The sequence below is a fragment of the Raphanus sativus genome, chromosome 7 (assembly GCF_000801105.2).
Source record: "Raphanus sativus cultivar WK10039 chromosome 7, ASM80110v3, whole genome shotgun sequence".
Classification (NCBI taxonomy): domain Eukaryota; kingdom Viridiplantae; phylum Streptophyta; class Magnoliopsida; order Brassicales; family Brassicaceae; genus Raphanus; species Raphanus sativus.
In genome coordinates, this window is record NC_079517.1 from 5,288,335 (window position 1) to 5,303,272 (window position 14,938).

The 14,938-nt window shown below is 34.0% G+C and overlaps 4 protein-coding genes across 4 annotated transcripts; 3 read left to right on the plus strand and 1 right to left on the minus strand.

The window, feature by feature from the left end:
* The first annotated feature begins 1,263 nt into the window (after window positions 1-1,263).
* On the plus strand, window positions 1,264-3,051 carry LOC108816889 (pectinesterase PPME1). Its single transcript, XM_018589449.2, has 5 exons — window positions 1,264-1,565; window positions 1,659-1,934; window positions 2,053-2,259; window positions 2,346-2,584; window positions 2,660-3,051. Exons 1-5 carry the CDS (start codon window positions 1,362-1,364, stop codon window positions 2,829-2,831), a joined length of 1,098 nt encoding a protein of 365 aa, XP_018444951.1. The 5' UTR covers window positions 1,264-1,361; the 3' UTR covers window positions 2,832-3,051.
* A 3,173-nt stretch (window positions 3,052-6,224) lies between these two features.
* On the plus strand, window positions 6,225-8,348 carry LOC108816247 (probable pectinesterase 49). The gene is made up of 5 exons (XM_018588819.2): window positions 6,225-6,541; window positions 6,783-7,061; window positions 7,155-7,358; window positions 7,450-7,688; window positions 7,999-8,348. Exons 1-5 carry the CDS (start codon window positions 6,338-6,340, stop codon window positions 8,156-8,158), a joined length of 1,086 nt encoding a protein of 361 aa, XP_018444321.1. The 5' UTR covers window positions 6,225-6,337; the 3' UTR covers window positions 8,159-8,348.
* Window positions 8,349-11,319: 2,971 nt separating this feature from the next.
* On the plus strand, window positions 11,320-13,324 carry LOC108814146 (glutamate dehydrogenase 2). Its single transcript, XM_018586648.2, has 6 exons — window positions 11,320-11,728; window positions 11,840-12,136; window positions 12,212-12,328; window positions 12,423-12,673; window positions 12,751-12,826; window positions 12,905-13,324. Exons 1-6 carry the CDS (start codon window positions 11,507-11,509, stop codon window positions 13,175-13,177), a joined length of 1,236 nt encoding a protein of 411 aa, XP_018442150.1. The 5' UTR covers window positions 11,320-11,506; the 3' UTR covers window positions 13,178-13,324.
* Window positions 13,325-13,593: 269 nt separating this feature from the next.
* On the minus strand, window positions 13,594-14,486 carry LOC108816268 (cyclin-U4-2). Its single transcript, XM_018588846.2, has 2 exons — window positions 14,047-14,486; window positions 13,594-13,965 (listed from the first exon to the last, which is right to left on the minus strand). The coding sequence occupies exons 1-2, from the start codon at window positions 14,412-14,414 to the stop codon at window positions 13,683-13,685; spliced, it is 651 nt and encodes a 216-aa protein (XP_018444348.1). The 5' UTR covers window positions 14,415-14,486; the 3' UTR covers window positions 13,594-13,682.
* Window positions 14,487-14,938: the final 452 nt, after the last annotated feature.

Here is a 14,938-nt window from a genome sequence, read left to right on the forward strand (position 1 = left end):
ATGTCAGTGGAAGCACCTGCACAGTCCCCGAGCAACTACACCGCACCATCAACATGTATGGTCAGTATATTCAAAATCTAATGTGTTCTATATCTATCGTCATATACTATCTAAAGTTATATTTAATCAAACATCGATATCTAAACATATAATTTATCTGTCGGAGATGTAAATTAATTATCCAACCCACCGGTTTAATAAACATAGCATTTTCTATTCACCAACCTGCTGCAAACAATACTAGCTGTAAGGGAATATGTCATAGAATAATGACATTGACTTTTTGGAATTTTTTTTAAAAAATTATTAGTATTAAGCAATGTTCGAAAATGCGGTGCCGAGGGACGTATACTCGCCGGAAAAACGCTCCACGGTCACCAAGCGTAGCGATTTGATGTTATTCGGTTACTCAATCGGTGAAAATTAAAAAGTTCGTCATTCTGTATATTTGAAGCTCAAATCACATGTTCTATTGTAGATCTATTATATTTCATTAGAACTAATAAGATTAAGAAGAAGAAACAAAGAAATCGTAAAAAAAAAAAGGAAAACGGCTCTGGAATTTGCAGGTGGAATGTTGAAGACGAAGACATGTTGGTCATTTGACATCATTAAACCTAAAAAACAAAAAAAAGGTCCAAAATGAACAGTCCCCGCTTCGAACCGAGGTCTGGCGCAGTAGACAAACTGATATTAACCACTGGACCAAGTATCAATTACTATATTTTTGCACATATTTAGTATATAACGGCTTAAATAATATAAAACCCATAAAAATACTCCCCGATTAATCTCCGTATAATCTCCTTCGGCGCTAGGCGCTACTTTACCGCACGCGTTACGCCTAGCGTAATTTTGAACATTGGTATTAAGTTACGCATGCAGAAGATTTATCACGTAACTACATCTTTGGTAGTATGAACATTTGATGAAAAAGCATATAATACAGCCCATATGGACTGATCTAAATTTTTATAATTGGGTTCAATCATAAGATAAAAAAACACATTCAAAAATAGCCTCAAACGGATGAGAAAATAACAATGCTTAACAAAACACACAATAAAACAACAACACATTGAAAAAAATAGCCTCAAACCTCTGAAAAAGTAAATGTATTCCAAAAAAGTTACACAGAAAAAGACAAGAGAAACTATAGGGAGATATAAAAATGGATAACCACAAATAACAATAGCAAACGATAACGAAACCCTTGACATTGTCCGATTTCTGTAACACTATATATACCTGATGGCCATCTTCTCGTTAGATCATTAAGAAAAAACAAAAAAAAAACTACAAAAATATAAATTTTTCTTTTTAATTTTAATAAAACAAAAAAATAAAACAAAAATAAAACAATGAGATGCACAAACGTGTCCATATTATTAGCCTTGGTGATGGTGTTTGTCACGCAGATGGTGTTGGCAGATGATGTAACACCAATTCCAGAGGCCAAAGTTCAAGTGGAGCAGTGGTTCAAGACCAACGTAGCTCCTTTGCCTTCGCGTAAAGGTCTAGATCCTGCTCTCGTAGCTGCTGAGGCTGAGCCACGTACCATCACCGTATGAAACAAACTTATAATATATCCCCAAAAACAATAACCAAACCATGGAATAACAATTTAATTACAAAATTTTGAAATAATGTAATCGCAGGTGGATCCAAAGGGAGGTGAATTCAAAACACTAACGGACGCAATAAAGAGCGTTCCTGCAGCGAACACAAAGCGTGTGATCATCAAGATAGCCCCTGGCGAATACAGAGAGAAGGTCACCATCGACAGAAACAAACCCTTCATTACATTGATGGGAGATCCCAAGGCCATGCCGGTTATTACTTTCGACGGTACTGCCGCAAAGTTTGGTACCGTAGATAGTGCCACACTCATTATCTTATCCGACTATTTCATGGCTGTCAACATCGTCGTTAAGGTATATATATTTTACTACAACGTATGCTAACGGTACTAGTCAAAATGTAGATTCCAAAGCTTAGTCTCTATTTCGAATCAACAAATGCTTAAATAGATTTTTGTTTCTGCATACTTAGAATACAGCGCCGGCACCGGATGGTAAAGCGAAGGGAGCACAAGCTTTATCTATGAGAATCTCTGGAAACAAGGCTGCTTTCTACAACTGTAAATTCTACGGATTCCAAGACACAATTTGTGACGATACCGGAAACCATTTCTTCAAGGATTGTTACGTCGAAGGGACATTCGATTTCATCTTCGGAAGCGGGACCTCTCTTTACTTGGTACGTACAATAATACATTTTATGATGTCATCTTAGTCATTCTTAATATATGAAGTCTGACATCTCTTATACTTACCTAATCAAAGGGTACACAATTGCACGTGGTGGGAGATGGCATTAGAGTGATAACAGCGCATGCGGGAAAGACCGCAGACGAGAAGACCGGATACTCTTTCGTGCATTGCAAGGTGACTGGAGTTGGTCAAGGAATCTATTTGGGTAGGGCATGGATGAGCCACCCTAAGGTTGTCTACGCCTACACCGAGATGACCAGCGTAGTCAACCCATCTGGATGGCAAGAAAACAAGATAGCCGCACATGACAAGTAAGTCCAATGCTCATGTTACATGAAATGAGACCAAAGCTATATACGGTCCATTATTGTTTTTTTTTTGGGCAGGACCGTGTTCTATGGAGAGTACAAGTGCGTAGGAGAAGGAGCACAGACAGACAAGAGAGTTCCATTTACACAAAAGATTGACACTACTGTAGCTAACCGTTTCCTTACCCTCGGCTACATTGAAGGATCCAAGTGGCTTCTCCCACCTCCCGCTGTTGCGGCTTCAATATGAATCTAGTTTAAAACTAAAAACTATATACGTATATACTTATTCACCGAGAGAATGTATATCGGTGTATTTTTTGCTATTTGCGTTGGTTATATTTTTCCAAGAGTCCTCTCTTCTTAGATGAGACTTGCGTAATTTTGGTTTCATTAACCCTTGTACCTTGTCCTAGGGCTCAAAATTCCCTTTAATAATTTATATATAATTATTATGATTGAAGATCGTATTAATTTTCTGTTGGAAATTTGAAGTTTGATTTTTATTTTTAATATATATTAGTAAAATATTTACATAATATTATCAAACCTTGTTCTTTGTTCTTTGATAAGTTTCTTAGGCTTCTACTTAAAACCAATTGTCAATTAGTAGAATGACCCAAGTCTCTTATATATTAATAATGTCTCTTCATATTTCCGATGTGGGATCTTCTCTCCAATACCCTCCTTCGAGATAAGGGTGCGTATAACCATTAATCTCGCAGAATTCATCATACCCCTCCGAGATAATGCTATTTTCTAGCTATCTCGAAGAACTGAGCCTTCTCTGGGCCATCAACTAATGGGTTGATCGGGTCACTGTCCGGACCGGATTAATGGGTCAGAATATTGGGCCGCTCTGATACCATGTTAAGTTTCTTGGGCTTCCACTTAAAACCAATTGGCAATTAGTGGTGTGATCCAAGTCTCTTATATATTACTTATGGCCCCATCATATATCCGATGTGGGATCTTCACTCCAATACCCTTCCTCGAGATAATGGTGTGTATAACCATTAATCTCGCAGAATCCATCATACCCCTTCGAGATAATGCTCTTTTCTAGCTATCTCGAAGAACTGAGCCTTCTCTGGGCCATCAGCTAATGGGTTGATCAGGCCATTGTCCGGGCCGAATTAAAGGGTCAGGATGTTGGACTAGCTCTGATACCATGATAAGTTTCTTGGGCTTCCACTTAAAATCAATTGGCAATTAGTAGAGTGACCCAATTCTCTTATATATTAATAATGTCCCTTTCATATTTCCGATGTGGGATATTCTCTCCAATATTCTTATTTCACGTTCGTAGAATTGTACGCGTACACCATCATTGTTACGATCTTACGGTCTTAGAGAGCCAGACCAAAAATCCTATACTCAAACTCCCACAAATCTCCTAACAAATCGGGTATTCTTATTTTTTTAGTGTGAAATTTCTCTTTTACCACGTGCGACGTTTATAGTAAAAATATATTTATGTTACTCAATCAAAGAGCATTTGATACACATAAAATACTAGGTGACACCAGCATATACATACATAAATGAATATTTTGTAAAACCTAAATTATATTAATAGTTATTAATATTTTTTTTAGTTTAGTGTCATATTTTAAATTATTTTAGTTAAACATTTTATTTATGAATGATTGAATTGTGATGCTTTAATATACTTTACTTTGCATAATATTTTTTTTTCTAAATTTCTAGTTTGGTTTTAATCTGACGTAGTGAGTTTTTATTGTTTGTATGGTTATTTCAGTTATAATTTTGTACTTTTTCTTATTATCACAAATCACTTAGAAAATTTATAAACAAATAAAATTTAAAATTATTTTTTTAAAATCAGTTTAAAATTTCATTATTTAAAATACAGTTTTACATTAAATCTTACACATATACATAAATTCATTAAAGCTACTTAATGTTTTAGAAAACTTTCTTGTAAATAACATTTTTGGTTTTATTTTGTGAAAGTAGCACTAAATATAAATTTGTTTTGTGAAGACAACAGTAAATATAAATTGTATGTACCACATTTTAAACTGAAATATTGATACATGTGCAGTAACAAACATTACAAATATTAAAACTTTAGATGGCTCTATTACATATTATAAATGTTGCCTCGATAAAATGTTTAACTAACTAAATTATTTGAAATCTTCTTTCGTTATATAGTTTATTTTATGATATTTACTTTGATATTGCACTTATTCAAATATGAATGAATTTCTATACCAAAAACGATGCCTGTGTGTTTTTACAGAGAAAACCATAACTTTTGTTAATAAAATAGAATCTTAGATATTAAAATATTTAAATTTATGGTTCAAATTTCTAATAATTAATTGTTTATATATGTAAAGATATGAAATTCCATATATCATTAAGTTGAGTTTTTTTAATTTTAGAAATAATTATTGATTATAAATTAAAAGTGATTAAAATAAAGTTATGTAGTTATTATGATGTTTAAGTAAAGTGAATTTTTTATAAATAATATTTTTAACAGTTATATCCTACACAATGTTTCTAATAAATGTTACCAAATTCTAATTTTTTTTTTTAATATCTTAAAAATATATTTTTGACTAATTTGACGTATTTATTTTACTAAGAGATATTAGAAATTATCATGTCATAAGAAAACTGATTTAACCAACGTGATTTAAAAAGAAGTTATAATTTTGTGCATTTGAGATTTAAGGGAATTGTTATTTTAATTAGAAAATGTTATAAATATAAAATAAAATGTTATATGTTTATATATTAAATATATTATCTTTTTGATATTACTTTCTTCTAATATATACTATAAAATAATTAGTTTTTCTTAATTTATATTTTAGATATATTTTAATATATTTTTATACTAAGTATAATATATATTTATATTACATTCCTTTTTAGTTTATAAGTTTTTAATTAAATTACAAGCTTTATATATAAAACATATTGATATATTTATATTAAACATAGTTTATTTTATATTAAATTCCTTTTTGAGTTATATAAAAAGAAATTTGTTTTACTAAATTACATATTTTACAAATGTTATATATTTATGAAATATATTTCCTTTTTGATAAAAAGGTGATTTGGAAACAAAAGATAAAAAAATAATTAAAATCTCAATAATAATATTTTAACAATAAATTTATCCATTAAAGTTATTATTGTAATTAATCATTTTAAAAATTAACGTGAGTTCGGTAGATATAAAAATCATTTCTCAAATAATATTATAGAGATATACTATATATACATATTTTTTACTGCATGTTAAGATAAAGATATCTTTTATGAAATGTTCAGCTGGTAAAACATACAATAAACAATAAGGTATTCACTATTCTTACTATAGCTAACTTAATTGTCTATTGATTAAATCTAAACTGAACAATATAGACGTTAATTATGTGAAGAGAATACAAATAAATTTATTGTTTATTCAACAAAAAGGATTTCCACATGAATCGCACACCAAGTGCGTGAGAAATTACTATTTATGAAAATCAAATGCTAAAAATACTAAATGAGTACAAACCACAAACGAGAATAGTAAAAAAGAGAGATCTTACCGGTAATCGACGATCCCAAACGCATATAAAACTCCTTCCAAGGCTTCTTCATCTCTTCCATTTTTAATAAAACTAGTTTAATAAAACTAGTAATAACAATTTTCATATATATATATTATTATTTTGCTTTCTTTTATCTTAAAAAAATAAAAAATAAAAAATAAAATAAGAGATGGGTTACATTTTTCTGACCATGATTGCGTTTCTTGTTATTTTTGCCTTACCGGCGGTTGTCGCCAACGATATAACTCCGATTCCAGAAGACAAAGGCCAAGTCGAGGCATGGTTCAAGGCCAACGTTCAACCCTATTCAGCGAGGCGAGGCACACTCGACCCTGCCCTGGATGCAGCTGAAGCATCGCCACAGATTATTACCGTAAGATATTATTCCACTTGAATAGGGTTTATAGTTTTCAGTTCTTTTGTTTTTGAAATATAAAAACCTGACCCAATATGATACCATTTGGTTCCGTATGGCACATTTGCTTAGGATCGGTTTTCGTGCCGTTTCATTTGGTACGGTTTTAGGATGTTCCTATTAGTTCAACCTTATCGGCCACAAATCGTAATGCATATTATCAATTCCAATGAAATAATAAAATAAAAATTCAATGCAGGTGAATCAAGGAGGAGGCGGCGATTTTAAGACAATAAATGAAGCGATCAAGAGCATTCCGACAGGGAACACAAAGCGTGTGATCATCAAGTTGGCTCCTGGTGTATACCGTGAGAAAGTCACAATCGACGTAGGTCGACCATTCATTACATTGATGGGTAAACCTGGTGCAGAAACGACCTTGACCTTCGACGGGACGGCCTCTAAATTCGGAACCATGGAGAGTGCGACGCTTATCGTCTGGGCCCAATATTTTGTGGCAGCCAACTTACACATTAGAGTACGAATATTTAAGTTCATTAGTAAATTATATATATATATATCTATTAGTATTAATCTAATGCATATATATGAGTTTTTTCTATGTATATAGAATACTGCTCCAATGCCGAAAGCAGGATCACAAGGACAAGCGCTCGCTATGAGGATCAACGGCGATAAAGCGGCTTTCTACAACTGCAGATTCTATGGTTTCCAAGACACTCTTTGTGATGATATAGGCAACCATTTCTTCAAGGACTGTTACATCGAGGGAACCTATGATTTTATCTTCGGAAGAGGAGCTTCCCTGTACTTGGTACAAGCACACCTTTAATTATTAGTTTGATCTTAATTAACTAATATACGATTAATATTTACACTGACAGATTTTTTCTTAATATTTATAGAACACGCAATTGCACGCTGTTGGAGATGGATTAAGAGTGATCACAGCACACAATCGACAGAGTGAGAACCAGCAGAATGGGTATTCATTCGTGCATTGCAAGATTACTGGAGTTGGAACGGGGATCTACTTGGGTAGGGCATGGATGAGCCACCCTAAGGTCGTCTATGCCTACACTGAGATGTCCAGTGTCGTCAACCCAACCGGATGGCAAGAGAACAAGAACCGCGCCCATGACAAGTAAGTCTATTTTATTAATATATAGGATTATGTTTTATTGTGCAGTGTTAGAAATTCCAAACCGAAAGCTATGAAGAACCAACACTAGTGTATAAGAGACATGACTAAATACATTTGATACTAGTTTATTTTGAGTTGGAATTCTATGATTTCTCACATGAAGATGTTGCTAAAGACAAAGTAGATTTACCTGCTTTGTAATAGGTTGATCCTAAAGATACCGGTTTAAATAGGTTCAAGTGTTTTTAAGGCAGGTGTGATTTTGTGATGGGACAAGATAACACCTTTTAATATTATATATGAATGATAGGACGGTGTTCTATGGAGAATACATGTGTACGGGACCAGGATCACACAAAGAGAAGAGAGTGGCCCACACACAAGACATTGACAAAAACGAAGCTAACAGTTTCCTTACCCTCGGCTACATCAAAGGCTCATTGTGGCTCCTCCCTCCTCCCACTTACTAAACCACACCCATCTCATAACTATTATTCTATACTTTTGACTGAAAATACATGTGTATAAATGTATGTCTTGCATGCATTATTTCTTCTTGAATTTATTTCGAAAGTCCTCTCTTTCTGTATGTAATGGAAGAGTAGAGACTTGTGTGATTTTGGTTGCACTATAATAAAATACATCAATATTCATAACTGAGAGTGTGGTACAATTTAAGATGCACATATTAACAAACCAATTATTTTATTACATGTCTGAATGGTGATGTTTCACATGCGATATTGGTGTAGAGAGAATATTTGGATATATTCCAAATATTATGTTTATCTAATTTATTATTTATTTTGGTATTTATCTTAATTTGTTATAATTATCTTTAGGATTTTAATAGTTTTAAGATTATTTGATTTTCATATAATTAGGCTTTTTATGCCTAGATTTGTATTCAGATTATTGATATTGATATTTTATAAAGAGAGGTTTGAAACCTTTTATTTCCTTGTTACGGCTAGAACTCGAGAGTTCTCAACGAATCAAGAAGACTTTGATCCTAGGTATTCTCGGACTAAATAGGATTCATCGTGTTATCGTAGCTTCCGCTACATCAGATATTGATTCGAATGTGTTACAAATATGATTTATTGTGATGTGATGTACGGGAATCTAATAAGATCACATGCTCCTCGTGTAACTTGGTTCAAGGGGATTTGGTTTAAAGAAGCTACACCTAAGTTTTCCTTTCTTGTTTGGGTTGTGGCGCATAACAGATTATCAACAGGGGATCGGTTGCTCCAGTGGAACCCCCACGCACTGTCTACTTGTTGGCTCTGTAAATCTGCAACTGAAACCAGAGACCATCTATTTTTCGAATGTGCTTTTTCTGCAGAAGTATGGAGAGGTATTATAAAGAATCTGGCAGGCTCTGGCATCCCTGCTCAATGGAATATGTTGATTCAAAAGTTGGTGGTGGGATTACAAGACCAAACATCATCCTTTCTATTTTGCTACTGCTTCCAAGCGGCTATCTATGCTATTTGGTTTGAGAGGAACTCCCAAAGAGTAGGAGAGACTCCTCAACCCCCTTCTCGAATCATTATTTCGCTGGACAGACTGATTCGAAACAGGATATCTTCATTGAGACAAAGAGCTGGAAGTAAATATGAGAAAGCCATGGAAATATGGTTTAGGAGTAGATAATGCTTTATTCTCTATAGTTTTTTAGCTATAGTTTTAAACACCAAATAGCATTAGGTTGTATAAAGGTTTTTTGAAGTGAATAAATTTAAAATTCTTTCAAAAAAAAAATGTACGGGAAAATACTACGAATGAACATAGATTAGTGATCATATATTATATATAGTGCCGTTTGATTTTTTTTTTGGCTCAGCATCTAACTTATATTCATCCAACGTTTCGGTACAATAAGTTCAATCTACAACAGATTTCACAGCATATGCAATAAAATTATAATAGCTAAAACTTGTGCAAATAGCTATTGAGATAGTAGATGTTTAAAGTTTTTGCACAAATATTAAAATAATATAATTTCTATTCAATTTATCTGGGTTAAATTAAAATTATAATAAATAAAACTAGTTCAAACAATAAAAACAATGTAATATTTGTAAATGATCACAAATTTTAAATAATAATAAATTTTATATAAAATAGTGAGAATATCACTTATTATAAATGATCACAAATTTTAGGTAATATAAATTTTATATAATATAATGAGAACATCATTTATTATGAAAAAAAATTACACTGTTTAAAACATTTTTTATTGAAATATTAAATTTATTTATAAAAAAATGTTTATAACACGAAAGAGTTTGGAAACTTTTGTAGGTCTAAAACATAATGCTTAAAGCAAATAAAAATTAAGTGGTTCTTCCCAACCATTCGATCATCATGTTGCTATAGAATGCAACAATTTTGTGATGTAACATATTCTTCGGGTGAGTTCTAGTGCAGCACGAAAGACATCGTTGTGTTTACAACTATTTTTCTCACACAAAATACTATGGATAACAGTTTGGAATGAGAGACGAAAGAGGTAAATGACAATTAAAATCTTTAAATCGATACAGAAAAATATTATTATCTTCTGTTTATATATGGATTAGGTCTGAGTATTTTATTCGGACATGAAGACCTGAATCGGAACCGATTCAAAAATACAGGTTTGGATTCGGGTCCAGGTACATGCTAAATTATTTGTTGGATCTTTTTTGGATCTGTGGATCTCGGTTCGGGTCTAGGTCCTACCCAAGATCCAATCGGGTACCCCTTCTTCTATCTAAATGATGAGTTTCAACTCGGAAAACAGAACCGATAAGAGACAAATTATTGTATGTATTACGTATATTTGGGTGATTGGGTATATTTTTGGTATTTCAGGTATTTTTTAAAGTTTTGGGTTCTGGTTTTTGGATATAATTTTAGGTTCAGATAAAATTTTAGATTTTCAGAAAATATAATTCGGATATTCAGATAAAATTCCGAGTATTTTTGAGTTTTCGAGTCTGATTCTGGATAAATTTTCGGGTTTTTTGTGGTTCTTCGGGAATTTTTGGAGTTTCAAGTATTTTTAGAGTTTTCCAATATTTTCGGATTTTCGGATCCAGTTTAGGTACTTTGAGTACTAAATACCCGAAATGATCCAAATCCAAAATATACTCGAAGAGTACATGTATTTTATAATTATTGAAATTATATGTCTGAATCGACCCGGATTCGACAAGATCCAGTCAGAACCAATCCAAAAATTATAAATACTTATATAGTTCGAAATTTCTAAAATCCGAAAAATCCAGACCAAACAAGACCATTTCACAACCCGAGGATTTGGATGCCCAGACCTAATATGGATGGTTAACATAGATACATTTATTTTTCCACTAGAAACATATCATATTTTTGTCATTTTCTATATTTAGTTCTTTACAAGTATATATATTTTTGGAAAATTTGACTGAGATCAGTTGATCAAGAAAAAGAAAAGAAAAATTTGACTGAGATCTTGGATATATGTTTGACTTGAAAAAGAGCATAGGCAAAAAAAAAGCTAAATAAAGAGAAATAGCCCAAATAAAATAGGAAGGGACAAAAGAGTCATTTTCGAGGATAAGACAGTTTTCTCTCTGGTTCGTCGTCGTCTCAGTCTGACGTATGAATGATGAGAGATAAGTCAAAAATATCCAAATGAAATGATCACACTTTCTCTCTCTCTCTTCCCCTACAAATAAATAGGACTCCTTTCTTCCTCCCCATCAACTATCAAAATCAAAAGTGATTCTAACCAAGATTGGATCTTTCTTCCTCCCCGATCACTTTTGATTTGCGTTTTAGCCATGAATGCTTTAGCCGCAACGAACAGGAACTTCCGCCACGCGTCTCGGATCCTCGGTCTGGATTCGAAGATCGAGAGGAGCCTGATGATCCCGTTCAGAGAAATCAAGGTGGAGTGCACCATCCCCAAAGACGACGGCACTCTCGTCTCCTACATCGGTTTCAGGGTTCAACACGACAATGCTCGCGGCCCCATGAAAGGAGGCATCAGATACCATCCCGAGGTCTTCTACTTAAAAAAAAAAGATCTTTTTTTATTTTGCGATCTAGGGTTTTGAATCTAGGGATTGGGGATTTTCTAAAGTTTCGATTTTTATCTTTTTTTTTTTTTGAAGGTTGATCCGGATGAAGTGAACGCGTTAGCTCAGCTGATGACGTGGAAGACGGCAGTTGCTGACATTCCGTACGGTGGAGCTAAAGGTGGGATCGGGTGTAGCCCTCGCGACTTGAGTTTGAGCGAGCTCGAGCGTCTTACACGTGTCTTTACGCAGAAGATTCATGATCTCATTGGTATTCACACCGATGTGCCTGCTCCTGACATGGGGACTAACGCTCAGACCATGGCTTGGATTCTTGATGAGTACTCCAAGTTTCATGGTCATTCCCCTGCTGTTGTCACCGGAAAGCCCATTGTAAGAAAGAAAGGCTGCTTCTTTGGTTATGATTGTGATTGATTGCTAAAGTTGTTGGGATCGGTTTTGGTGTAGGATCTTGGTGGTTCTCTTGGTAGGGAAGCTGCCACTGGACGCGGTGTGGTCTTCGCTACTGAAGCTCTTCTCGCTGAGTACGGTAAATCGATTCAGGGGTTGACATTTGTTGTTCAGGTAAAACGCTAATCTCCTCATCTAGGATTTTGTAGTATCAGAGAATGAGTTGTGAGAGGTTTGGTTGGTGATATGTGTGTGTGTGGGAGAACAGGGTTTTGGGAATGTTGGAACATGGGCAGCTAAGCTGATACACGAGAAAGGTGGGAAAGTGGTTGCGGTGAGCGACATTACAGGTGCAGTGAGAAACCCTGAAGGTCTCGACATCAACGCTCTTCTGAAACACAAAGACGCTACTGGTAGTCTCAAGGATTTCAGCGGTGGAGACGCTATGGACTCTGAGCAACTCCTGCCTCATGAGTGTGATGTTCTCATTCCTTGTGCTCTTGGTGGTGTCCTCAACAAGTAGGAAACAACAACTCTGTCTCTCATCAAAATCCATAGAGATACAGCTTTCTGATTCTTTTTACTTTTCTGGTTAGGGAAAATGCTGGAGATGTGAAGGCAAAGTTCATTATAGAGGCAGCAAACCATCCAACCGATCCAGATGCTGATGAGGTCAGGATGATGATGATAACAACACTTATCTTGACTCATCTCTTGAAATCTAATCTGTGTGTTTTGATTTATTTGTAGATTCTGTCGAAGAAAGGAGTGATTATACTACCAGATATATACGCAAACGCTGGAGGAGTGACGGTGAGTTACTTTGAGTGGGTGCAGAACATTCAAGGGTTCATGTGGGAAGAGGAGAAAGTGAACCTGGAGCTGCAGAAGTACATGACTCGAGCCTTTCACAACATCAAGTCAATGTGCCATACTCATTCTTGCAACCTCCGTATGGGAGCTTTCACCCTTGGAGTTAACCGTGTCGCTCGAGCCACCCAGTTGCGTGGTTGGGAAGCTTAAGTCTTTTGGACTTTCCCCTTATATACTCTGTTTCAGTTCTCTGTTTTTTTTTTCATTGTTGCTGAAAAGCATTGAGGTTCGGAAATGGAAAAGAAAACAAATCAATTGAATTTGACAGATTGAATAAAAAGATATTATTGATTTTTATTTCCCCGTCCATAATATATAGTATTAACTAAATATTTAGAATTGGAAAAATAATACATTCACTTTGTGTATTTATACTGTATGTTTTTCAAAATTACAACCAAATTTTCTTGCTCTTAAAACTTACATTAATACAAACTTCAAGTTTTTGAAATGCGCAAAAACAGTAAATACAAGTGTTCGTTGTTCGTTTATTATTATTTTTCAAAAGTTAATAAGGAAATGCAAAATTCGGTTGCACTTTGTATTTCCATGAAATTTTGTAAATATTCAAAAAGTTATTGGGAAATCAATTTGAAGTTTTCAAAAATGTTATAACATTTCATTCAATACATATATCAAATCATGATCTAATGTATCAAACAGCTGTTGTGAGTTGCTTATTCTGATGAATAGATAGTGAATCTTCGTCATGCAAACTCGTCAGAAGATTCTTGTGACTCAAGAAAGAAGGTTCTGAAAGCGGAGAGTACATCTTCCTCATAACAATCTCTCTTTGTAGTGAAGAACAATAGTTGCTGTAAGTAGAAAACGTCACATTTAATTGGAATCCAATTCCAAATAAGAAGTCCAACTCTAACAAGTTCATCTCTTCTGTGGTTATTCCTCCAATTTTTGCATAATATGCGTTATTGTAGCACCTACCGTTTATCAAATCCAAATAATGCTTTAGAAAAGTGATTACCATTGACCATACAAAATAGTATATTGAGAAAACTTACATGTCATCCATGAATTTAGCAGAGACCAAGACGCTGGTAATGATAAGCCTATGGACATTAAAGGAATCAATAGGCACAAACGGCTGCTTTTGTATGAACCGATCCAAGTATATATACGCGACTATGTAACACGAGTCGCTACAGTTTGCGTACTTGAAGATCCTCTCCATATAGCTTCTGACCGATATAGAAGGTTTGGTCAATGCACTGAAAGCTGAGATTCTCTGGTGCTCCCATAACGGACGGCTCAGATCGTCGTTTGTCTCTGAAACCCTTTGTAGGAGAGATGACATGGCCGTTATAACATTTGGCATGGTCTCAGGCATTGGTTCTTGTTCTTGAATCATCTTCTGAATTTGATCATCCATTGGAGAGAGATGTGTATACTTTTATTTATTTACATGGATTGTTTTTTTGTGGGTATGCTCATTTGCCTGTCGGTTGGGGTGTTTATATAGAATAAATTAAATTATAATGTATATCTGGATAGACATGTGTATCTATCTATGTATTAATGCTTGCTTTTACATTAGTTAGGCAAATTGGGTTCTCACTCACTACAAAACAAACCGAAATTATTTCCTTTGACCAATGGTTTTGTGGTTTTTATTTGCAAATCTTTCTTAGTGCCAACCACTAAATTTGGACCATTTTGGCTGGCACATTGGAGACACAAGGTGCGATTTAGATTAAGAAAGTCATTTGGTAAGTAATACTCCATTCGTTTCAAAATAATACATGTTTTAGTTTTTTTCATACTTTTTAATAAAACATATTAAAATAAATGTATTGTTTTTGTAATTTTATATTTTTATATTTTTAAACCAATAGGATTTAAGAAAATGCAATTAATATTTTTGAAGTTCACAATTTTCCATTATTAGTTAATAAA

Excerpts from the sequence above, each read along its gene's own strand:
- LOC108814146 (XM_018586648.2), top strand. The coding sequence starts at position 11,507 with ATGAATGCTTTAGCCGCAACGAACAGGAACTTCCGCCACGCGTCTCGG. Across the intron at positions 12,329-12,422 it reads GGTTGACATTTGTTGTTCAG|GGTTTTGGGAATGTTGGAAC; the intron begins GTAAAACGCTAA and ends GTGGGAGAACAG. Across the intron at positions 12,827-12,904 it reads CCGATCCAGATGCTGATGAG|ATTCTGTCGAAGAAAGGAGT; the intron begins GTCAGGATGATG and ends ATTTATTTGTAG.
- LOC108816247 (XM_018588819.2), top strand. The coding sequence starts at position 6,338 with ATGGGTTACATTTTTCTGACCATGATTGCGTTTCTTGTTATTTTTGCC. Across the intron at positions 7,062-7,154 it reads CAGCCAACTTACACATTAGA|AATACTGCTCCAATGCCGAA; the intron begins GTACGAATATTT and ends CTATGTATATAG. Across the intron at positions 7,689-7,998 it reads AAGAACCGCGCCCATGACAA|GACGGTGTTCTATGGAGAAT; the intron begins GTAAGTCTATTT and ends TATGAATGATAG.
- LOC108816889 (XM_018589449.2), top strand. The coding sequence starts at position 1,362 with ATGAGATGCACAAACGTGTCCATATTATTAGCCTTGGTGATGGTGTTT. Across the intron at positions 1,566-1,658 it reads CTGAGCCACGTACCATCACC|GTGGATCCAAAGGGAGGTGA; the intron begins GTATGAAACAAA and ends ATGTAATCGCAG. Across the intron at positions 1,935-2,052 it reads CTGTCAACATCGTCGTTAAG|AATACAGCGCCGGCACCGGA; the intron begins GTATATATATTT and ends CTGCATACTTAG.
- LOC108816268 (XM_018588846.2), bottom strand. The coding sequence starts at position 14,414 with ATGGATGATCAAATTCAGAAGATGATTCAAGAACAAGAACCAATGCCT. Across the intron at positions 13,966-14,046 it reads GCTAAATTCATGGATGACAT|GTGCTACAATAACGCATATT; the intron begins GTAAGTTTTCTC and ends GATAAACGGTAG.